Source organism: Gambusia affinis, linkage group LG18 (genome assembly GCF_019740435.1).
Source record: "Gambusia affinis linkage group LG18, SWU_Gaff_1.0, whole genome shotgun sequence".
NCBI lineage: Eukaryota > Metazoa > Chordata > Actinopteri > Cyprinodontiformes > Poeciliidae > Gambusia > Gambusia affinis.
Genome location: NC_057885.1, coordinates 11,048,121 through 11,073,874, shown reverse-complemented (window position 1 = coordinate 11,073,874; position 25,754 = coordinate 11,048,121). Strand labels below are relative to the sequence as shown.

Genomic DNA, 25,754 nt, shown 5'->3' with positions numbered 1-25,754 from the left:
TTATTTTTTTAAACCATATTTTTAAAAACCAGGTATTCCTCAAAAAGGGGCATTTTTCTCTCTTTACAATCCAGAAAAAGCAACAACTGACCTGTACATGGTTTCAGCCTCGACATCTCCGAACCAAACCCGCAGATTTGGTGTGAAGTTCTGCCCCGTCAGCTCCAGCATGGCAACATCCCCACCGCCGTTAAGCTGCAGACAAGACCAGACGAGTTCAAACGCGTGAACCCATCGTCGCCGCCAAGACGTTCGTTCCGAGGAAACGCCGCCCGCGCCGTGGCTACCTGCAAGCTCTCTACCACAGGCACAGGGGTGACGGGTGAGTGGACGGGGCCCATGCCCTCGTAGAACGTGTACTCTGCCTTGTCCGTGCTGATGATTGTCCAGGAGGCGCCGTCGTTGATCATCTCCTTGTTTGGTTCCTTTGGGCATGGAGTGGCCTGGCATGTAAGGGTGGAGGAAAGGTAAATGGGAATTCGAGAGCTCGACTTGGTGTGATTTTTTTTAACATTGTATGCAGAGGAAACAGTGGCACAGACTTGAAACTGGATGATCCTTTCTTGGGAAAGGCACAGGTACATGCGCTCCGTGTCCTTCAGGTAGAAGGCACACTTGTGCAGCTGGGAAACCGGGTCGTCGGCGTCCAGCAAGGCCGTCTGCTTGTCGACTTTTCGAATGATCTCATAGGAAAACAAACAGAAACGAGCAGATAAGCCGACCGAGGGACGGATGTTATGATAAAGAGGAGGGTCAGACGGGAAGTCAAGAGATTGAGACCGAAGAAAAAGGACATATCGAGACAACAAAGGCATTTAAGAAAAAACAAAACGATTACTTTCTGATTGCAAAAGTATTCGTTCTGGTTAATGTGTTACACTGCTTGTCAAACTGCAACAAGAACTTAATGTGTTTTATTAGGATTTTCTGTGATAGACCGACAAAACGTTGATCATAATTGTGAAAAGAAAGGAAAACCATACAAAAGTTTTACTTTTTGGTGTGCTTGTATTCTGTCCCAGTCAATTACTTGCAAAAAAAACACACACAAAAAAAAACTTCTACAATTTCAGCTGTAAGCATTTTCAAACCCAAACCGTAAGTTTTGAGGATCGAGAGACTGAAATCCTTATCAGTTCTTCTTCCAAAAAAAAAAGAAAGAAAAAAAGAGCTCAAACTCAGACTGCATGAAGAGTATCTGAATATTTCCTAAAGGCATTAGTTCTTGACTTTGACTAGGCCATTCTATCATTTTGCTGCATCTCTGCCTGAAAGCTAGTGATGGTTTTCCTGCTGAAAGGTTTCTAATCTGACTTCTAATGGGGTTGCTCTTGATTTTATTTAGAGGTATCAGAATAAAGGGGATTATATACAAATGCAGGGCACCAGTGACGTGCGGTGAGGTTCATAGCTGGTGAGGCACTGACGTCATCAGAATCAGATTTGCAAATAGATGCATAGATTGACAGCAGTTTACAGGTTATGTTTCACTTCTGCATCCTTACACATACAAACTGTAGCTCACAAAACACACATTTCCTTAAAAAACAAAACAAAAAATCACTATCTCTATTATAATCTATCGCTGCACTTGACTTGCTTCCCGAATCGTTTAGCCTAGCTCGCTGTCACTTACTCGGCAGTTGAGGAGTGAACAAGACGAACGTCTGGGATCTTGAGCGCCCCCTGCCATGAGGCAAGAGAACTGCCTGCCTCACCTCGAACCTGTTCTCTGCCGTTTATAATCGCTCATTACACGAAACACGTTACACAAACACAGTTTGTGACAAAAAGCACTGTACATTATATACATAAGCTAAATTATTGGAAATAAGTTCACATATTAAATTTGTTTAAACCATTTTATTGACGCCGTACAGCAACATGCTCTCTCCGCTTAGCAGCCAGCGCAGAGCCAGGGGTTGCGCAATCCAAGGTGAGGCAGAGCTCGCTGCTGCCTCACCGCATCGCTTCCAAGCATTTGAATGGGAAAATAAGAAAATTCAGCGATTTTGAACACATAAAAATCGAAATTGGTGAAGCTACATGAAAAATAAATATTTTTTAGTACAAACCACCGGATGAATATAACAATTTAAATTACTTTATGATTATATATTTTCTTTCTTTCCATGATGGCTGGTGAGGCACTGCCTCACCTGCCTCCCCTGACCGCACGTCACTGCAGGGCACACTTTTCAGGTTTTTATTAGAACATTTTACAAACCATGTAAAGTTTCCTTCCACATGAAAATTATACACTACTATGTGCTGTTCTATGATAAAACTCCGAAAATGAACTGAAGTTTGTAGAGCTAATGTGATAAAATTGGGGGGAAAAAAGTACAAAAGGAACAAATACTTTTGAAAGGCAATGTAGGTCAGAAGAAAATGAGGTTAACAAACATATAAATAGATGGAAGAAAAGGCAAAAAGTCAGTTCGCTGCTCAGAAGAACATGAGTCACAGCATGAGTGAAGAAAAACAAGGCTGACTTTGTCTAAGAATGAGTATTTGAACAAAATAAAAGTCTAAGAAGATTGACAGCTCTGTGCAGCCTGCTGATTAAAGAACAATGAGAAGATCTAGTTTCCTCAGTGTGGAGAACAAAAACGGGGTAAAAGCTGTTTACAAATATATATATATATGAAAGAACATAACATGATTTTGTGGGTACTGGCAGTCTGGTTTTGACATGTTTGGACAGAGGCAGGATGGCAGCGTCACTCAGCTGCCATTTGTGAGTGTTGGCTGAGAAGCGGCAAAATGTTCGCCTGTTTCTGCTGCAGTTTGGTGCTTTTAATGTTTCCCCTGATCTCAATCATTGAGATAGTAATTATTTACTATTATTATTTATTTTTACCAGTCTGGGCAGCGCCATGCCGGTGACCGAGCACACCAGCTTGACCGTCTGGCCGTAGTGGATGTAACCATCTCTCACAGTGAACTCCTCTCCTTCTGACTCCTCGTCGTCCACTGGAAGCGCAAAGAAACGACCAATCAGAGCTGCTTGATGTTGCTCCACACACTCACCACAGTCCGTCAGTCACTCCAGTTCATCTCTCAGCGACATATCGCCACGTTTGGGTGAGGGCGACTCACACAGGTGGATGTAAAAAGCCCCCCACTGCTGGGAACTGGCGTGGAAGTTGCCCCCCTCCACGTGCAGGTAGCGCGTGCTGACCGTTTGGGAGCGCAGTCGGTTGAACAGCGCCACCTTGGTCCCTGATGCGATGCACACTGTGGGCGAGAACAGACAGGCTTGCGTAAGGAGAACACACCGGGTGACAAGAGGTGTAAAAACAGCCAGGCGAACGCAGCTGCATCGCACAACCGCTACTGGACAGACACTGTAGATTTAACGAGGCTGCCCCCTGGTGGTTAAACTAACTTACCTGTTTTTTTTTTCTTTCTTTTTTTTTAATGATACATTTCCTGTTTAAATTCCACACCATACTTGAATTTAAATGGGCGAAATGCGGGACATTTAATGGGGGAAAATATTCCAATATTCTACTTGGTTCAGGTAATAAAACCTGAATAAAAATATCTAAGTAATAGAATTCAAAGTTTTTTCTTAATTTTCTCCTCTTTTATAAATCACCAGTGATATGGCACATCTAACCTTTTCCTTAAGAACGATCTTTCTTAATAAAAAATAAGAAACTGCTCATGTTTACGTGAGAACATCAGTAGCTCAAACACAAATGTAGGCCGATGTAAAAGATTTACGACTCTACTCAGTTAAGACCACTGAAACAATCCACCCAAACCGGTTCCTGACGATTAATGGTGCCACAAACCTGGGAGAAAGTCTGGTCTGAACGCAGTGCTGGTCTACCACACCTCCTGCCGTGAATGTCAGTGAAAAGCACCAAAAGCTGCTACAAAGAGGAGCTTGTTTCTACACTGCAAAAGCTCTGAGGCACTAAAGTGAGTCAGGGAAAGAAAATTATGCTGAAGATGTAAATTTAAACTCAATGTTTGCATTTTACAGAGGTAAAATGTCAAGAAAGCAATTAAGCTAATTCCCCCCCCCTCATTTGAAATCCTTGGTAGGTGTTAAAATACTGCGCTGCTGTTAGAATTATGCATCTGATAACATGTGACTTATTTTTATGATTTTATTTAAATTTGGGGGGTTTCCTACTTAATAACTGACATTAATGTGACCAGAAGAGACAGTGTTTCATTTTTTATTTTTTTTCCCCCCACCAGGGGGTCCTTTTTGTGGGCTCTAGTGTCCCTTTTTTCATAGTAGGCTGACAGGAAAGGGGGAAGGAGAGGGGGGACGACATGCGGCAAATGTTGTCGGGTACGGGAATCGAACCCGCAACGGCCGCGTCGAGGACTGAAGGCCTAAAAACGTGGGGCGCGCTAACCTCTACGCCACCGGAGCATGCCCCAGAGACAGCGTTTCATTTTCACGTTAGCTGCTTAGTAGAATAAAATATTGAACAATTTTATCTTTATTAGACAACTTATTAGGTATATTCAAATCAGTTTTGTAAAACTATTTGACTCCAAAACATTTAATTTTTACAGATAAAACTTACACTGGTGCACATTGTCTTAGGAACTGGATGACATGAAACAGTCATTTACATTCTGTAGTTTTCCAACTAAAGTACACAGAACGGCAACTTAATATTTTGGAGTTAAAAGCAGCGAAAAGTACTTGCGTTCCGTTAGTTTTGACATCAATAAAGATAAAATCGAACCAAAAAGGACAAAATAAGCTCTAGAAACCTGGAGATCATCTCCAGTCTGCAGGAGAAATCCCATAACAAAGTGCTGACTTATTTTTTGCTAGTAAAGTAAAATGTGTTGTAGTGTCAAATGTTTTACTAACACAGATTTGACGATTGTGCTCCAACTGTGAACCGACGGCGGACGAAGACACAAAAGAGGAAACTCGTCCAACTCACGGTCAGCGTTCTTGAGGGACTGCTTCTTTTTGGAGGGCTTGGAGATGACTTTGATCCTCTTGCTGAGGAAGACGCCAATGTCTGCGCTGTTGCCGTAGAACATCTTGACGGACAACATGAAGTGCTTTCTCTTGTCGGAGTCGGATATGTACAAGGTTTTGGCTGTGCAATAATTCTGTCGTGGAGAAGGAGGAGAAATCGCGAACAGTTCTGATTATTTTTGCTCAAAATGCAAAGTGAACTGATAGGTCAATGTCAGATTTATGCTTCTGTGTTCATTTATCCGCTGCTGGATGTTTAGATAAATCCACTGAAAACTCATATCTAGTGTTTGTTTGAACAATTGTTCTGATTTTACTTACTCTACTACCCTACTTACTCCTTTAATATAATTCGCTGCAAAAATGAGTGAATCCACAATTCCTCTTAGAATCATCATTGGACTCTAAATATTGGTTAATTTAGGCTTAGATTGTGACGGCTGCAAATTGTCGTGATTTGATTGGTTTTGAGTGAGTGTTCCTTCATTTCAGCTTGCATATATAAGGTGCACACTGTGCGAATTTGGAGGAATCCACCAGAAGTTTAAATGCACAGAATAAAAATACATATTTCCCCTCGCCATCTGAATTTAAATTAGACCAAACGTCTCTTATTTTAGGTCAGCTAAGGTACAGTTGCTGAAACGCATAATAATGATTTCAATGCCGTTATCGACAGTCAGCAACATTTCATTCACCTTTTGGACGAGTGAAGTATTTATGTATTTTTTTTACTGAATTTGAAAGAATAATTTATTATCAAAAGAATTGGAAGGAATTCATTAAGTTTGTGAGCAACTTGCTGGCACCGAATCGGACACATCTGTGTTTATTTTGCCGTCTGTAGCTGCTCAGCCATCTCCAGTTATGTCCCATCCCTTCATCTTGACTGAAGGGATGTGAAGGAGTGGCTGTGGCTCCAGAGTAAACACTTTCTTTTGAGCGTCTTTTTGTGCAATTTGTACCTTTCCCTCTAGGTTGAGCTGTTGCATTTCTTGGTCGCTGTTGCCGATGCCAATGAAGGCACACGGCTGCGACTCGTGCTCATTGCAGCCGTCTCTCTCCATCTGCTCCTTCTTTTTCTTCCAGCCGCTGCCCATCAGGTAGACGCAGGGAGGAGGGCAGAAGAACCTGGAAACAATGAGGTGTGTGGCATGTTTTTTTGTTGTTGTTTTTTCAAAGCAGCTCTGTTTCCAAGACAACCTTCTCTAAATATGCCATGAGCTTTTAAGAATCAACATTTATTCACATTTCAGATATAAAAAAATAATTATTTCAACTCAAATTCTTGACCGGGATCTTGGAATTTCGGTTGATATAAACCAAATCCTGTGCATCCTAATTTACACCAGTAGAGGGCAGCCTGGTGTCATCGCTCTAGCAGTGAAAAAAAAAATAAAAAATCTGGTTCAATATATTTACATGCAACTTTATTTCAAAAGTTGTAGCACTTTGCGTGTAGACACACACACACACACACACACACACAGACACAAAAAATAAAAAATTTCAAAATAAATTTTAGACATTTTAGTCCTTCACAAATAAACCTTTGAAAAAGAAGAAATGGGCTCATTACTGGATGAACTGGGTTCATGTGGAACTGGAGAGCAAGCCGTTTCGCAACTCCACTCTCCGACTCCGTGGGCGTTTGTCTACTTTCACCTCCTATAAAAAGCACAGACGAGCGAGAAGCGGCGAGAAACGGGGGGAGAGAGGGGGGGGACTACTTTAAGGTTCTCCGTTCACCTCCACTCTTGAGACCCGTGTGTAAAAACAGAGAGAGCCCTGCAGAGAGGTGCAAAACCTGATAATAACAAAGCAGCATCCTGCAAAATCCTGCCTGACAAAGACTATTATCTGAGGAATTCATCCTTTCCAGCTCTTGGTGGTTGGCGTCCAACGTTTGATTTACCAAGAGATAGGCGGCCTGATGAGATTGCAAGCAGTGTCGCAAGCGAAGCCAAAAAACGCAGCGGAGCCGCAGAGAGCGGCGGAATGAAGACGCGCAGTGTTTCGGGCAGGAGGCTATAAAAAGTTGCAGCGAGGGGTGGAAAGGTGAAGCACAGCTTTACAGGAAGGGTTTGAGGAAGAAGATAAGAGTTCAAGAGAGCAGAGTTGAAAATAAAAAAAAAGAAAGAAACTGGAGGTGTTGCATCAGCTGCTGATTGAAGTGCAGTTACATGTGTTGCATCGGAAATGAATTGAAAAGTTTGACGGCAGCAGGCTCTGCAGCTTAGATCCCAACCAATGAAATTCCTCCCGATTTCCCAAAACGTTCCCTCCGGAGGAGTTCGACTTCCAGCTCTAGCTGCCTTCAGCTCAATGCGATTTCCATGCTTTCCGTCAAGACTGATCAGTGCAATGCCTGAAGAAAAATGTTGCTTTGTTTATATTCAAATGATAACTGATAGGTGAGAGACGGTGTTCAGGTCTCCAGTCCGTCACACGGCAACAACTAACGCTTTTACTTAAAAAAATAAATAGAAAAATACTGGATAATCGAGTTTGAAACAGTTTTGTTTATGAGATTACACAAACTGGAGCAGAAAACCCCAAACCTGGATATTGTACAAACTACTATTTTTTTGTCATGTAACATATACATTCATTACACAAAGAGTGAAATTCTCCAAGCTTTTATTTTTTGGTAGTTTTGATCGCATTGGCTTGTAGATGAATCAGATTATCACATAAGTGCTTACAGAAATAACCCGCTTCTGGAAAGTCGGTTCAATTCTGTTTGTTTGGCTTGAATTACTGCATCAATGCGGCGTAGAACGGAGACGATCAGCTGAAGAATGATGGGAGGAAACACGAGCTGCTCCAAATGTTCCTGGTAGAAGTTTGCGTCGACTGTGGACTAGGTTTGTCACAATAATCAATAAATCAATTAATTGCAAGATAAATGGAGACGAGCTCAATTTCCATTGGCACGATCCACCGTTTATCTCTTTTCCCTTTCTTTCGACCAAAAAAACCAGATGATAAAAGTCTTCAGTTTGGTGCTTTGGATTTTTTATTTATTTATTTTTTTTTTAAAGGAAAACTTAAAACTTGTTTGCAGAGACGTCATAATAAATTTTTTTAATTGTTTTGTTTATTTATTTTGGATATTTAAGATGTTTTCCAGTGTTAAATGTTCATTAGCATTTAAAATGTATTGATCATTGAGAATGTGTCCTTGTGTTTTTAGTATGCCATTATCATTGTATTGCTTAAAAATGGTCTCAAACCAACAACGTTATGGATTATCCTCATTACTCCTGGAACAATTTATGTGAAGACAAAAGCTGGTGGGTGTCGGTGCACAAATTTTCTTTTAAGGTGGACAGAATTGGTTCAACACGCAAGCAACAGTCGATTGGTTAAGTCAAAACCTTCACACTTGTAGAGCTTTATTAGGCGTTTCATCTACAACATGGGAGAAATTAAACGTTTGGAAAAAATATATTTTTGTCCAAAACTAAAAAAAAAAAACCCACATGAGCCCAAAGCGAGCTCAAACTCCATGCGGAAAAAACTGAAGGTTCTGTTTTCAGCATCCTGGGGACGAACTAATCCATAACACCCAATCTGTGTTAATCCCTCTAATGACTGCCTGCTCTTTTCAGAGATGTCAGGGGGGGGCTACACTGGTTTTGTTTTGTGACGGTTGCTTTCTCACGGCAGCGTGGCGTTCAAGTGCGGCGATCGTTCAGAGCGAGGAAGAGAGCCCACGTCGATCTCACCTTTTCTCATTGCCGTAGGATTTCTGTGCAACTTTTGCGTGCAGGATCATGACGGTTTGGTCGCCTCGCTCCTTTAGGTAATTCCTCATCGCTTCTCTGCAACAAAACAGAAACATTAAGGTTTTAGCACCGACATACCTTGTCACTTGGAAGGCAAAGGTTTTTTGTTAGAGTTGCAACGATTCATCAAAAAGCATAGCTTGAGAAAAAAAACCCAAAGTGATTGTACAAGTGTCACACATGTAATCAGATTGAGGTGAGGAAACGCATACAGTGAACTCAGGATGACCCAAGAAAAGACTCGAGCGCTTGCCAAGAAGTTCTGCTCTCCCCCAGATGTGTCCGTGTGGGGGTGGGCTGAACTCTCAGCACTTGGCTCAGGGGGACGGAGGGGAGCAGGAGACGTGAACGTGGAGGAGAAACAGAAGTTGCGGAGAGGGAGCGAGAAGGAGAAAGAGGGGAGGTAATGGGAGGATAGAGAGAGGAGAAAAACAACAACAACAAAGCTGACCTCACCAGCAAAAACTTTTTGTTTTCTGGAGCTTTTTCTGTTTGTTTTTTTTTCTCAATCAAAGCTTCTTGCCCTTTAAAAGGCGCAGGTCGTGTTTAGACGGAGGCTCCGCATCACACCTCGACTCAGGCTGCACACATGAGCAGATGTCAGTGACACCTGACACGCCAGGGTCTTCACACACACACACACACACACACACACACACACAAATAAACGTCGTTCCAGTCTCCAACGTTAGGCTCAGAGCTGGAGTTCGACAGAGCCTTTGTTATGAAAAGTATGGGGCCTCCTCAGAGCGCAGCTCTGTGTGTGTGTGTGTGTGTGTGTTAGGGGAGTGGAGGGGATGCAGCAGAGGAGGAAGTCCAAGAGGAATTGTGGTTTATCCATTTCATAATGGACTAGAAAAGGCTTTCTTACGTCACTCTAATGACATTTTTATTGGATATTTCCATCTGACAGCAAAGCAGAATTTAGCAATTTCTGAATTACTGACTGGCCCAATCTTATAAACAAGAACAGGCAGCGGAACCGATCTGAAGCATCCATTTATCAGGGTCCCAAAAAGGATTAAAGGATCTTAAATTCTTAAAGAAATATTAACTTTACAGATTCTTAGTTCCTTTATATCCATTCAAAAAGGCAAAAATACTGAGAACTGGAATAGGAACCCTGACAAAAACCACAGACTGGAAAGACGGACAAAATTAAGGGAAAACGGAAGGAAGGGCAAAGGAAAGGGAAGAAAGAACAAAGGGAGGGCGGAAGGATGGAAACTGAGAAAGGACAAAGGAAGGAAGGACAGTTTGGAAACCACTGCTTTAGACAACGGGAAGGGAAAAGTCTGGGAATAAGATTTTTTTCAATGCTTACTTTCTTAATTCTTTAAATAAATCACCAGCAGGTGTTTTGTTTTTATCTAAACTTTGTCTTGGGGTTGGCTGACAGATTCAAATACCACCGCTTGGTTAGAGAAGGAAGCATCGGTCCTGAGGTGTTATGAAAGAATGTAAGTCTGTACTCGTATCTTCAGATCTTCCTCCAGAGCGCTGCATGCTGCTAGAAGAAGAAACTAGTGTCAGCTTGGTTATGTGCAACACCCCTTGGCTTTTGGTTAACACTGTTTCACAGCTCAAGAAACCAAACCAGAACCAGACCGCTGCAGCGACCTTCGCCCACCGAGACAGATCGGCTTTGGCTCAAAAGGAAGTTTTCACTCTGAGGGTCGTTATTCAGACCCTTCATGGTTTCGTTTTGTGATTGTTGCGGCATGAAATTAGGGATTTTCCTGCATTTTCTTTCTTTAAAGGTGGGGCCAAAGCTACACTATTTTAGAGCTTTATTCTTGCCATGATATGATCTTGCAAAAGTGCTGAAATTGATGCACAAAACCTTCCCGAAAACCCCCCCAAAAAACTGGATTTTAACCTAGATTTTACATGCCAATAACATTTTTAAGTACCTTCTTGAAATGGCACTCTCAATACAAATCAAATCCTGCCCTGAGGAAGTTGTCGAAGTGTAAAGTAAGAATTTCATATTGGTCATTCAAGTTAACATGAATTGAATGCACAAGACAAGCAAATCAAACAGAACATAAAAGAAAAAAATAATAATAATAAAGTCAGTGATTGGTCAAAAAAGAACAAAATACAGTAAAACGCTATGGTGATCTGTAAGATTTATAGAAAAGGTGCGATGACTGGTTAAGATTTAAAGTCCGTGGAAAATGTGCGAATGACAAAAGTTGTGTTCGCAACTTCCTGGAGGGAACAGCAATAGTCCACAGAAGGGCCGGGACGCCGACTCTTAGTTGAGTCCACGAGCATCGGCTAAGACGTGGTTCAAGGAGAAAACGTCGGTCAATATGTTGGCCAACGTTTTGCTTTTTTTTGCAGCAAAACGTATGCAGTGAAAAGGTAAAACGTTTACTAAAAATAATTCATTTACAGAGATTTCCACAGAAAAGTGCTACAAGTTTGGCTCCTAGAAAACAAGGAGAATTTATATGGGAAAAAAAAGACAAAATCTGATCAAATCTGATGTTTCTAGGATCAACTGGCTGATCGGCCGCCTCTCACTCAGAGCATCGAGTTGTGTCTCCTTTAGCGCAAAAGACGGAAGGAGAAGTGAGACAGCGACCAGCGCACACAAACCAACTTCCTGTGGAAAACTAGCGTGTAGACAAACATAAAAAAAATAAATAAATAAGACATGTTCTTGAAATTTAGCATGCAAAATTAAAAACACGAATCAAGCCTTTTAAGGAAATTAAGCACAAATTGTTTAGAAAGAACCCTTCCAGTCCCCTCGCCCCCAGAAAGTAGTTATATAAATCAAGTCTGTCAGAGCAGAGAAAGGGAAAAAAAAGAAAAGAAAGAAAGTATCACAAATAATCTGATGCAATAGCAGAATGACGGGAGGGAGAGATGTAATGTTTTGGGGAGCTTTAAGGAAATGTGCATGTTTATTCTAAGAGAACAAACTCCAACAGAGGGAAGGGAAACAGAGAAAAGGAGAACAGATAAAACAAATAAAAAGGGGAATTGTATAAGAGGTGAGACCACCCAAAAAAAAAAAAAGTGTCAAACACATAACAGTAAAAAACTAACAAAAAAACCCCAAACAAACAGAAGAACTGTGGGGTGTGTGTGTGTGTGTGTGTGTGTGTCAGCAAAGGTAAGTTAAATGAGTCTTCAGATGAAAAGGAGCAGGCAAGGCATCTGGCTTTTCATCCGCAACAGCAGCTAAAGCAGAGTGGGACTGTCCCTGTCCCTACACGGCCCCACACACACACACACGCACACACACACACACACGCACACACGCACACACACGCGCGCGCACACACACACACACACACACACAGACACACGCAGAAAGTGGGCACCCTTTTATGGTCATGCACAGTGAAAAAGCTCAACTAGTTTCAGAAGCCCGCTGACTGAACCTCCCAAACCTTAACGGCTTTTTAAACAAAAAACAGTTACTGAGCAACAAGGGAAAACATTTTCAACATGCAATATTTTCAAGACCAACTGACCTCAAAAGCAACAGAGATTTCTCTACGTTTGTTTATTTGTCTATCAGCTTATGACGTCCTGCATCCCCCCCAACGGACTGAGCTCAAGTTTGCCCCAATCAGTGCTGCAGCTTTCCAATATATTAGCAATCTAAAACTGTACTGAATAATCCCTTGTTTCATTAGAGCGATTAATGTGCGCTACTAGGGTACATTTCCTAGAAACATGCAGGATGAGCTGCTAAACGGAGTTTTAAACAAGCAACGTGATTTGATATTGCATAGTTACAATGTGCTGTGCAACTCATGTAAGTGGTCAAATCAATTACTACTACTGACACTAATAATAATAATAATAATAATAATAATAATAATAATAATAATAATAATAATAATAACAGCAGGTTATAGTCATTATTAGTCAGTTGATAAACTCACAGATTCTGTCCATCACACCCCTCCTGTGGTTTAAATCCTCTCCATAAAATGCCCATATAATGACCAGAGTTTTCATTTTCATTAGCATGCAGAGATGCAGAGCTGCCCCTCCACCACCTGTTGCTGCACAATGACCGTTAGCTGGCTGAAACAAAAGGGCCACTATACTGTTCCCTCGGCCTGTCACAATAGCAAATTTTGCTGGACGATAAACACTCCAAAAAAAATGTTTGCAATAGACAATAATACTGGTGTTTTGAAGCCACTTTCAAGTGATTCAGTGGTTATGGCATGATAATGTCAGTAAACTCTCTCTCTCTCAGATATCAATGAAATTTAACTACTACCACAAATTTAGCACAGGAACAGGAATACATTTTAAATATCCTAAACAAAAAAATAAACAGAAAGCATACTGAAGACTCTGCAAACAAAACTGCCATTAAAAAAAGAAGCTGGTTGAGCTTAATGCGCCAGACTTTTATCCGCCAGTCTTTCGTAAAGGTTTTTCACCAATGTATGAGCTGAAATATATTGTAATATATTCCGATAAATATTACTTTTCCATACAATAAGATGTTTGTTTTCCTTTTTCAAAAATGGACATGAATTAGTTTTGTATTGGCATCTTTCGATTTATTTCCAATACTGTGCGGAAAATGTTCTAAGTGGTCAAATTAAAATATAAATGAAATAAAAATTTTTATCCGATTAATCATCAGAATAATTGATAGATTAACTAAAGCAATCGGTGGTTTTATTTAATCCCACTTTCTGTGCTTACTGAGGTCATATTTTATTTTAAAATGTGCGTAACGATGGCGAATGACTCAACTGTAACTACAACGAAAAAAAGAAAAAGAAAAGATTTTGACATGTTCTGGGTGATTCGTCAGGCAATCCACAGCAACAGGTGTTTCAGATCCCCCTTCACACACTCACCTACAGATTTGAACCTGCAACCCTCTGTGCGGACTAACTTTGGACGCCCCTAAAATGGGATGATGGCAAACAGAAAGTCACCCAGCCACGTTTAAAAGTGGAAAATTGATGTAGAGAAACCTTTAGGAATGGGGAATTGAGGAAAAAAAAAAAATACAAAGAGCAGAACATCACGATGCACAGTGGTAGAACCACAAGCTGCACTTAAAGCGAACCGTTTTAGAGGGAAGAGAGAGAACAAGAAAGAGAGAGAGAAAGAGCAAGCTCCATGTCTGTCATATTTTGGGCCTTCAAAAAACCATCACATGAACCCCAGGGCCACTTGCAAGCCAGGGAACTGGCAGCACATGAATAAAGAGGGGGACACATCAAAAGGTGCTAGGGCCCCCCCCTTCTTTTTTTTTTCTTTCCCTCAAAACCCAAAGCTCGGCTGTTCCAGGCAACGTGCAACCCCTCAATTTCCTCGCCGAGAGCCATGTGCGAAAGCCGAGCACATGTGCGCACGCAAAACCCAATAACCTGTTCCAAATAACAAAGATGACAAGCAAAAAAAAAAAAAAAAGCAAAACACATGCAAGCGCTTTACAGCGAGCCGCAGCCTCCAACAACGAGGAGCGCCGAACGACTCGCAGCGAACTGAAGGCAAACGAAACGCTCCGAAAACATGCGGCGGGGTTGTACTTGACGCGTCACGTTTTTTAGAGCTGAAGACTGAGAATGGAGGAGAAGTCCCGCCTCTCGGGGTTGATTGTCCACAAACAAACTGTGAGAAAGAAGCTCGTTTCCACACAGGCTTATGAACAGGAAAGTCTCAGCGGAGATCAGAGCCATAATCAACGGCAGCGGAGCAACTGTGATGTAATACAACAGGGAACAACGGATAGACCGAGGTTGGCTGACGGTAAAAGATGCTGCGACGGCAATCCGCCCAGAAATGAGCAGCAATATCACCAGAACTTCAGCGCCGCGGAAAAGTATCAACACCCCTTACATGGATTTTACTGGAATTTTACCTTATGAGGAAAAATTGCAGAGTCTAATTGTGAAGCTAAAAGAAACTTTCACAAACACATTCTGAAAGGACAAGCATCTGTTTTTATTCGGACATCTTTTCCGGCCTTCTTCAGCTCTTTATGGACTTCTTCCCCATCTGTACTGACAAAACATCAATAAAAAAACCCCCACAGCATAATGGTGTTGTCACTGTGCGTTCCCATAGAGACACACTGTCTTTCTGGGTGATGTCTAGTGTCCAGTTTTGGTTTCCTTTAACCAGAACATAATCTTGTACTCTGTAGCCTGATGCATCCTTTGCCACAAATAATCAAGTGTACAATAAATGAGTGCTGTCACTCAGTTTTGGGGAATAGAATGTTTATTTTCCCCATTTAAAAAACTGAATTATTTGTTTATTTGCATTTTTTAATGTATTTCTAATATTGTATAAGAAGGCTAAAGTGGTTCAATGAAAACTCTGCAGAATGTGCCAATTTGTTATTCGATTAATAATTTGTGTAGCCGACGGATTAATCAGAATAACCAATTAATCGTCTGACTAATCGATTAATTATCAGAATATTAGATTAATCGATTACTAAAATAACTAGTAGTAGCAGTGCAAGCTTGTGTTTGCCTACCACATAAAACCCCAACAGAACACTTTGAAGTTTGTGGTTGCAAAGTGTCAAAATGGGGAAGAACTTTAAGCTTTTCTATCTTTTGATATGAAATTCTGACTACACTTGAATCACCAAAGACTTCAGTTTCCAAGCGGATGGACGAACATATCAAAACACGAGCATTAACGCACGTTATGTACTATCAGGAACATAACAAAACCAGCAAAACATTTCTCACCTTGTTAGGCGCTGTGGCTGAGGGCGCTCCCCAAACTTCCTGCAGAGACACAAAGTGAGAAAAAAAACAAAAACATAAGTGGGTCAGCTATTAACCACAAGCAAACAAACAAACAGAAAACACGGCGTTACTGAACGGTGCATCTTTCCTTGCACACAAAATCCACCCATTCTGACCCTGACAGAGTGCACCTCCGCAGAAAGCAAGCAGGTCAAAGCGAGCGGAGGTTGGAGAGGTTGAACAGAAAAAAACAAAAACAAAAAAAAAAAAGACAAGAGGATACCGTTATAAAAACGTGCATGAAGCTCAGCCACATGCTGCAGATGGTTTAAGATTAGATTAACCTCTCAGTGTGCTCAGAAGACGCATCCACAAACCTAGCTTGGTTTTCTGCACATCTAAACGGCCCCATGGTGGCCTGGATGTTTGATGACTGTTCAGCAACTTGTTGTTGGACAAGCAGAGCAGCAGCCTTCTGGCTTTTTGCTATTTTTGGGGAAATCCAGAAATGTCTCACTTGATAAATTTACGACAGGGATTCTCGTTCAAAGGTTCATAAATTTCACAAGCACTGAGTCAACATTAAGCATTTTGTAAGCCAGACGCCACAAGATGTGACAGGGCCCACAGACACAGGAGGAACTGGTTGCGTTTCATCACTTTGGATTTTTGAAAGATGCCAGACAGGCGTAAATCTCACCTAACAGGATGAGGGATTCGACTCTTCTGATGAAATCGACTCAACGAGGCCAAGTCAGGTAACATTTCTGAGGTAAGATGAACTGCAGCAGATGGAAACTATTGATTTACGGGCTTTAGAAATACACTGATGGACAAAGCAAAGTGAAAATCAAGAAAATTGGTGATTACCTTGAGTACACAAGTATAAATCTGAAGTGTGTCTCCGGAGTACAGTTACTCCACTTTTGGGGGGGGGGTAAAAAAAAAAAGTCGAAACTCTCACCTAGTTTAATCTGTGCAGAGCAGATCTGAGCCTCTTCTGCACCACAATCACACCAGAAAGGAAGCCTGACAACCCTACTGAAGATGTTTTTGACCCTTTCGGCTGAAATATCTAAGCTCCACCGGTAAGTGACGATAAAGTCCGCCCCAGGAACACTAAAGTTTTAAAACCAGATGGCTAAAGCAGTGCTAGACACAAGATTTTCCCAACAATCCTTGCTTGTGTTTCCCTTGACTTGGTTTATCGTTTCCTCTCATTCGTTAACCTCTTCAGCTCACATCTGACATGTAAAGGAAAAGCCGATCAGGGTGAAGGACGACGGATGTTAAGAAACCAGTTAAAACGGCTCTGGCGTTGTTGTGACCAAACAGGCAAAACTCAGACCAAAGCATAGATCTGCGAAAATGAAGAATTGGACTCAAGAGTCCCTGCCCCGTCACTCTTATGAAGGTAACCTTGAACCAAACTATATATGCAACAAGCAGCACGTCTGTTCAACAGCTGACGGCAAAAAACCTGACTAAATATCAGCTTGTTAGAGTGGCATTATTATAGGAAGAACGACAAATAGGTACGTTTTTGCACAGTTAACACTGAAGAGTCTTCCCTGATGGTACGGGGACGTTCCAAGATGACAACGCCAGAAACCATGAGGCTCAAACTGAGAGTCTGGACCTTCAACCTATCCAGAATCCATGGGGTTAACACTGGGTGAAAATAAACCTTGTGACAGAAACGTTTGGAAACAACGCCACAGTGAACATGTGCTATAATAAAAGGTTTTGGTTTTTTTTAGCTTTTTGTGGCAACGTTTTTTGCCAAGGCGTCTAAAAATGAAACTATGAAAATTGTTTTTTTTTGTTTTTTTTGTCCAGCTTCTTAAACCAAAGGAATGACATACAAATGTAAGTTCTATCTTCAACAATTTGTTCTGTTTTTTTTAAAGATATTTGTTAAACTAAAGCCACGTATGTCAATGAAGAGTTGAAGGCCTGATTAAAGTCAAAATCTGCATGCAGCACTCAAACCACTGACTCCACCACATGAGCATGTATGTAACCAAAATTAATCTCAGCTCAAAGTTAGGAGTTTTCTTTCTTTGTTAGTAAAACAACAACAAAAAAAACCCCAAAACTGATGTCATAACCAACACCATCTGCATGTAGCTATCTGATCATTTTCCTCTCTTATTTAAAAAAAAAGGTCGCCAACTTTGCACAGGCGAAATAGAAACTCGTAACTGTCAGAGGAGGCTGCCGAGAGGCATGCAGGGTTTTTCCTGTGGCGGGGCTCTGCCTCTCAGCTAACTACTCATGAGCTGCGGCCAGGTAGTTTTTTCCGGAACCAGGCTGACAAAGACATAAACAAAACACCTCGCCACTGCTGCGACGGGAAGCAGAAAGCGAGGCCAAACCGCTGATGGGGTTAACGTCAAACGTACTGCCGATCAGCTCCTCGCCCGTTTAAGACCTCGGGGCAGAAAAGCGGCTGGTATTCGGCGTCGAGAAACGCGACTGAATCCAAAATCTCTGACGTTCGCCAAAAGCAAATGCATATTCAGAAGGATTCGGAGGAAACAAACAAACGGGAGAATGTCCTGGATGTCAGCAGCACGAACACTTTCATATCTGTGTTAAAGATTGTTCACAAGTGTTAAACCAAGACATCTACCGAAGCCTTATCCTCTGCACAGGCTGCCTTTCATCTCTAGGCTCTGAGAGCACATGTGTTCGGCATGAATGAGTCAGTGAATGACCTGTGAACAGAATAATTACAATCTTATTTATTTGTCTCATTTAGTTAAATTACAAGCTTGTGCTACATCAGATGCAGAGGTCGGTTGAAAAAAAATGCGAGTCCCACCAGCAGATGTTTAGTAGCGATACACTTCAGGCGAACCAACCACCTTCCATGATGAGAAAAACAAGTCGGCAAGTTTGGATTCGATTCTGATCACGGCTGTTTGCTTATGACTAAAAGGGTCAGAAGAAATCTCAGAGGAATCGAAAGCCAGTTGCAGATAATTGAGTAGAAATAGTTTTGGGGCAAAATAAAACTCTTTTTTTTGTTTTTTGTTTTTGGAAATGACTATTTTAGCCCCAAAGCTAAAAATATCTGCGGTTCGCGACTCTTCATATTTCGCAATCTTAGACAGACAAGAAAACAATTCCAAATAAATATTCAAATCGATTGTAATATTCAAAAATCGCAGTGAAATATCAGGTTTTCAGGATTCTCAGTCACTAGTTTCTTGTGCAAGCGTCAGCTGCTGCAGGATATTAGAAAACCATTATAAACACAGTAATATTCGTAAATATTGCAATGATTATATTGGTGTGCGGAGGGATGCACAACGATTTTATTCCTTCCGCTTTCGCTCTCATTTGTGATTCCGTCACTCTGACCTTTTGGACTATGTCATTTATGTACAGTCGGGGCTAAATATTACATTTATCGAGAAACATTCAGCCTCGTAACTCTAGGAAAACAGTAATTATTGTGCTCCAAACAACCATTTGAATACTGAGCATTGACGGCGGAGGATCATCATTCAGCATCACTGCCAAGCACCATATGAATCCAGGATCCCAAACAGTCTTTTTGCAACGTAAAAACTGAGCACACCAATAGCGTGTTGATGTTTTCATAAACTGCTCAGGCCCGTCAAAGACCTTAGTGGTGCAGCTGCTCATAAATAATGAAAACACAAAGATCCCCACCGAGATTTCCAGACATTCTGTTACGGTTTTTGACGTGCTCCCGCATTTTCTCCTGCCTCTCTCGCGTATTTCCTGGCCTCTCAGTCAGCCGATTTAGAAAGTCCTGGAAGCCGAACCAGTGATTACTTGAGACGATAAAAGATATTTACATATGCCTAAAAAAAAAGACGCACATGATTATGTTTTTCACTGTCATTAAATGAGACCAAATGGTTTTTTAAAAATTATTATTATTATTATTATTATTATTCCAGGTCAGTTTATGTTGCTTTCCGTAGAGTAATATAGACAAACAGCAGAAAGTATTTTAACAAATTATGAAAGCCCAGGTGATGTCAAGGCTTTGCGAGCTTCTTATTAATCCATAAGAGAGGAACCCATATCTACTACTGTTCTTTGAAGATGAATGCATATCCACAGAGACAGATGGGTAAATACTACATTTTATTATAAAAATTATTCAAATCAATTAATAGCAGCTTTACGTCTAAAAATTAGCAACGCAGGGTTAGAATCAGACCAGACAGGAAGCATCCTGAGTGAGAATATTAGTCCCAGTAATTTCAGCCTGAACTTTGGAGGGGCGGGGGGGACGACGACTTTGAGCTTGTCCATTAAAAGCTTGAGACTTGATTTGGAAAAACAGCCGATCCAAGTATGGAACACCTACGGGTAACCAACACAGCTGCCGTTAAGAAAGTGAGCCAAACAGAAAAGTAAGAGCGAGCAGGAGGAAAAAAAAAGAAAAAAAGAAAAGGGAATAGAGGAAAACAGGACGAGAGAGAAGCAGATATGACTTGAGCCTGAGCCAGATGATGAGAAAAGAGGTAGAATGATTATAAGGGAGGACAATCAATAAGGTTCCCACAGTGCAGCGATGCTGCTTCCACTGGCTAATAGATTCCAGACGGCTCTCTTATCTTCCTCCAGCTCCCTTCTGAACATCCCAGCACCTACTGCCTGCTCCGAATGATGGAAGAAAGGATTACTGCAGGGGAAAGGGAAAGGGAGCGTGATGTTTAAGGCAAAATAAGGGAATAATACGGGAATGGGACAGAAGAGGAAAACATACAAAATACAGACACATTTATGTGAATGTTTTTTAGGGGGGTTTTTTCATTACAAGTTTCCACTTCCATGTTTAGGTGATTTTATTCAGTGATATAAAAAATAAAAATAAATAGTGAGCATTAAGATAGTAGCGGTAGGACATCAAGTCTTTCAACTTGTGACATGCTCTTTTGGTTAGCCAGTTCTGTGAAAAACCACAGTCCCCACTTCTCTTCACCTCACCTCCACAAACTGACTTCAGCACATCAAGTCGAAACACAAAACACCAAAAAAAAACAAAAAAAAAAACAGAAGAAGCCCGAACGCAGGAAACCACAAAAAGGTAGAGCTGCAGATGTCAGGGGTAAGACATTCTCACTGTTGCATCAGCAGTTCTCCAGGCGCCTCCAACACGCAGCAACGTCTCACTGCTAACTTCGTCAAACAGCGGGACCTAGAGCCTCGGCTTTTGTCTTCTTAACAAAACAAAACCAGAAAAAAAAGCCTCATTATACGAGCTGTCGACATTAGAAATCAGGCAGAAAAAACAAAAAAAAATGACAGTCGTTTACAGAAAACGTTGAACTGTTTCCTGCATCTCCGCATATCATGGCGCGATTCCAAGAAGCAGAAGAAAGGGAGAGGAAAGACGCAGATCACTCAGCCGCCAAACAAAAAACGTTTACTCATCATAGTTAAGAATATATTTGAGCTGCACACTGCATGAACGATATTTCTCTTCAATGTGTCAAATAAGGTCGATTATTCTGATGATTAGTCGATTTTTCATTAAACCACTTTAGCCTCTTTTATGCAACGGAAATGAATTCATTTTTTTAAATAAGAAAACAAACATTTCATTGCCTAAAATGCAACAACACTGAACTCCTTTAGTGATTTTGAACCATGTGAAGCTGAAAACCTATGCCACATATTTATTGTTTTTTCATCTCAAGTGCAAAATGTATGTATACTTTGTACAATTCTGGCTTAGTTATTGCTCTGAATATGTTGTTCTTTCAGAAAATGGCCTTTTTGAAGCATTTCTACCGTTACTAAATTAGAAGATGATTAACTGAATAGTCGATTAATCACGATTAATAGATCCAGTCCTAGTGTCAAACACAAAATCAGACTAAACCAAATTTGTTTTGAGGTCAGCTGGGATTAACGAGGCCGTCTTAATTTATTAAAAGCCAGAAGATTCCTCCAGACAGAACCGGTGCAAACAAACGCGTCTTGCTCAGAAATTTTCTTTGGGACCAATATCAAGGTTGAAGCTTTGGTTTTGCTGTTCTTTAGCCGCTTTGTGTCTAATCTGGCTACATCTTTAGGGTCACTGATGACTGCAGGAACCTTTTGTGACCCAACTTAAACTTCCTGGCTAAGGTCTTGGCATGTTGCTCAACACTCCCACACAGTTTTCTGTTTCCCCATGCCAGTTCCTCCTGCAGCGAAACGCCCCACATGATGATGCCTCCACCCTCGTACTTTACAGCTGGCCTGGAAGTTCTTCCTGTTTTCTCTTTCGCAGTTTCGTCAACCTACAGCACACTGTCGCATTAGCAGATATAGCCGAAACCACAGACAACTCAAGGTAAACCGCTCCCTCCCCCAAAGGCAGTGAGGTAGAGTGAGTAAAAGTCAGGCTCTGATTACAACAAAGGAAAACAAGAAGTATAGACCGAAACACAGACAAACCTCCAGTCATGTAGAAACATGAGAGGACAAAAAAAAAAAAAAATACATTTTCATCTTAGGTTAGTTAGGATATTATACCTTATCGTTTTTGACTTTGTGTTTGTAGCAAGACAGGCAGAGTGTAGCGAGTAAAACTGGACTAAATCAACATTAAACCGCCAAAACTGTTTTCAAAAGTTCTGTAAAGCGAGAATTTTAGTTTTGGACAGAAATGTTACAATTCTGGCTGTGTCAAAGAAACGGTGACGCTTAGCGGTTCAAATTGAGCAAAATATTCACCATTTAATCTGTGAAAATAATAGACATGATACATAATGGTAAATAAGGTGAAAATGTAAATGTTTGTATAACGGAGCTATAATTTAAAAAAAAAATTATTTTATTTTTCTCATTTCTGCTTGAAATGGTCAAACTTAGGATGTTTCTATGGCAACTTATTCATCCCGGTATATGGTGAACAATATATAACAGAATAAAAAAAATTTAAAAAAACCAGACACATTTGAATTGAATGTAATTCTCATTCTTCACTCTAAGATCAGAGCATAAACAAAGTGACGCTGCTAATAATCAGAGGAACATTGATCTGGACGCAGCTCTGTAGGACAACAGGAAGAGTTAATTGTGTTTTAGCAGGTAGTGGGAGGTACTGATGGCTGTTATGAGTCAGACTCTGATTTTATGCTAAGATGTGTGTTTGAAGGAACAACGATAAAAACCTTAGAAGACAAGAAAAACGCACCAAATGTCCTGCGCAGATGAAAAACGTTTAAAAATTCATGGCAAAACAGACATGTGGCGTAGCTCTGGCAGGTGTCTTCCACTGAATAGCTTTAAATGATTAAACAAGGGATCATTTCATGAGCTTGAAATGTTTCCATTTCACCAAAACATTTACAACAAGGAAGCAGGGAGAAAATTTTGCACCCTGAGCACTTCACAGGAATCTGCTGATGGTATCCTCATGGCTTACGTCATTTAATTGCAATCCAACGTTTTTCTGTTTAATACTTTTAGGCAGGTTGTCTTTTTTTATACACGGATGTTATCGTAGTGTCTACACCAATCACGGGGAAGTCTGCTGACACACTAGCTGTGCAACACACGTTGGTTGACAGCCATGACTAAAAAATGTTTATGACACAAGAGATCTTTGATAATGACAGAGGTCCTTTGAGGGCACTATCCAAGCATATTGCTGGAAAGTTGAGTGGAAGGAAAACATTTGGTATGAAATTGAGTTAAATGATCAGGCATAACCAAATACCTGTGAGGATTGAGAAGCAAAGCCAAAAGAGCTTGGTTGACGACTTACAAAGCATAACTCAGCAATCTCTTAACCTATTCTACTGAAATAAATGAACTGTTCCTGAGCACTGCAGTGGTATAAAAATGCCCATAAAAAGTAATAAGAACGCCGCTGTATCACTGGCATGTTTTTTTGTTAAAGAAATGCTTAAAATTGACAGGAAATTTTAAAATATCACTTGATACATTATTTTTTATTGGAAGATTAATACCTGAAGACCAACTATAAAGTGCTTTAGAAAAAGGGGAAAACATTAAAATAAACTAAAAATAAATAAACAATGCTTAGCCTGGTGGCCCGCCAGGCTTATAATCCACTGGGGGAAACCCTGAACAACAATAAAAAAACAACACATTCACATAAACCCAAACTGAACATAGAAAATACTTCTGTTTTCTCTATTAAGTGGGCTTTTCCTGTTGTGAAGTAAGGGGTGTGTATTGTTTCAACTGGAACAACTCTGACCTCCTCCACTCACAGTTAGCCTTCGGTTCAGGTAGAAATTAACAATTAAGATTTGAATTTTCTAAAATAAACAACGAACGAATGCCTTTAATAGTTTTGCTTTGCGTAAAAAGGAGGTACGCTACCATGCTGATCGCCACAAAGTGTAATATCCAGACCAGACTTTGTAAGTCATTTAGATCATCTCCAGCTCTACTTCACCAAACACTACAAAGTCCTTGATCTTCATCTGCACTGGGACACAGCGGTAAAAACCCTTCTCCCCATTTGACTCTAGCTGCTTTTAACACTTATTGTGTCATAGCGTCTTATGAAAGGCTGAAGTGACTCAAGGTGAGAGTGTGACCTCAGCAGCCTTGACTGCAAATGAACTCGCAATCAATGGTTTCTCTGAAGCCGAGGCTCTTCAAATAACCTGCGGTCACTTGGCTTTTCTGTTTGACTACTACTATAAAAACCTACATGCAGAAAGTAAACACAGCCCCATGTTTCTTAACTACACAAGTGAGAAACGAAAGAAAAGGACGGTCCGAGTTAGACGAGTCTCTGACAAGAATCAGCATTTTGATATCAATCTACAGCAGGCACGTGCGGGTTCTGCCATTTTGAGTTTTTTTCGGGGGGGTTTGTGTGTGTGTGTGTGTGCTGTCACGTCTGTGCCACTCAACAATACGGTTCACCAATAAGTAACTTCCAACTTTGAGTTTATCCTAATGTAACCAAAAGTATTCTATATCACTGTACAACTTGAACCACAGCAGGTATGGGAACCCAAATGTGCCACAATTCAATAAATCAAAATGTCCCAAAATTGACATTTATACATGTGAAAATTTTATTTAAACTGCAGATGCATTTGTAAAAAAAATTTTTTCTTTATCCAAATAAATATAAAAACAAACATTTGAATTATTATTTTATGGCTCATGATATGAATTTATTGAATTCTTTAGAAGAAAAAACAAATCTCTCAGAAATCCTAACCCTATATTAGAAAAGTGGCGCTAGCCCTGCTGAACTATTTTGATCTTTAAAAGAAAGTCTGCAGCTAAGTTTGTCAGATAGTATTAGAGTTTATGCAGTGAAACAGCAGCGATATAAATAATTTCATGATGCAATTCACTTGTTCAATCTGCTTCCACCTCTCCTAGGTTAGTGAACTCTGCTGAAATGCATTTGTCCACTGAATTTCTCAGCTAAACTTTGCTACACGATTCAATCTTGCTTTAATGAGAACTTGCAAATGTAATGATTCACGAAAGAAAATTAGATTAAAATAAAAACAAGCAGATACTTGAAAAGCCTCGGTCGCTGAGTGAGCGCATCCTTTGGCGACGCAACCACGACTTAAAAAAACCCACAAACTTCAATGCAGCTTTCTGATTTTTGCATAATAGATCAGCATGATCTGGTGCATAACTATACTGTTGAAAGAAAACGATATATTGTTTTATATTATACAGGTACCGCTATTGACTTCTGTAAATAAAGTCCGCTGTTCTGGAAAAAACCCATGTGTCATTTTCCTTCTACTTCACAGTTATTCACTGCTTTGTGTTGATCTGTCATATATAATACAAATCAAAATAAAAAGCAGCTTATGGGTGGAATCTGAAAAACAAAGTGGAAAGGAGCGTAAATATGTTTTTATATTGGATACATTCCAGCTGAGCTCGACTGTAGCTCAAAGTGCGACAGCGGTGTGTGTGTGTGTGTGTGTGTGTGAGGTAAATGAAGAATGGTGTGTGGGATTAGGGCCACAAAAAAGGGTGTCTGGTTTCAGCCTGAAGGGTGATGGTAGATATCAAAGCTCCGCTGAGCTTTGATATCAGTGGATATCAAATGTTGCTACACCTTATTAGCAACATGAGGTGTTGCTCGTTAGCAACATCAACGAGCAACACAGTCACAAATATATGAAATTAACTCTGAACAAGCTACTTGTTTACGGCTATTTAGCAGGTTAAGTGTGAAACAAAAGGTCCTCATAACTAAAAGCAGTTCTAACCTGTTCCAATTTTAAAAAGTAGTAGTAAGTCATTTTATTCATGAAAATAACTTACAGTGCTAGTTTG

At 40.6% G+C, this 25,754-nt stretch overlaps 1 protein-coding gene across 1 annotated transcript in view; it reads right to left on the bottom strand.

Annotated features, from left to right (window-relative positions):
• rbpjb (recombination signal binding protein for immunoglobulin kappa J region b) overlaps nucleotides 1-25,754 on the bottom strand; it is a 52,185-nt gene that overhangs the window by 7,528 nt on the left and 18,903 nt on the right. Inside the window, exons 2-10 of the mRNA XM_044097286.1 lie at nucleotides 15,471-15,509; nucleotides 8,701-8,796; nucleotides 5,935-6,100; nucleotides 4,929-5,103; nucleotides 3,103-3,240; nucleotides 2,864-2,976; nucleotides 543-683; nucleotides 288-443; nucleotides 92-195 (exon numbers count right to left, since the gene is read on the bottom strand). Of these exons, the coding sequence (XP_043953221.1) occupies nucleotides 92-195; nucleotides 288-443; nucleotides 543-683; nucleotides 2,864-2,976; nucleotides 3,103-3,240; nucleotides 4,929-5,103; nucleotides 5,935-6,100; nucleotides 8,701-8,796; nucleotides 15,471-15,509 (1,128 nt within the window). The remainder of the gene's footprint in view (nucleotides 1-91; nucleotides 196-287; nucleotides 444-542; nucleotides 684-2,863; nucleotides 2,977-3,102; nucleotides 3,241-4,928; nucleotides 5,104-5,934; nucleotides 6,101-8,700; nucleotides 8,797-15,470; nucleotides 15,510-25,754) is intronic.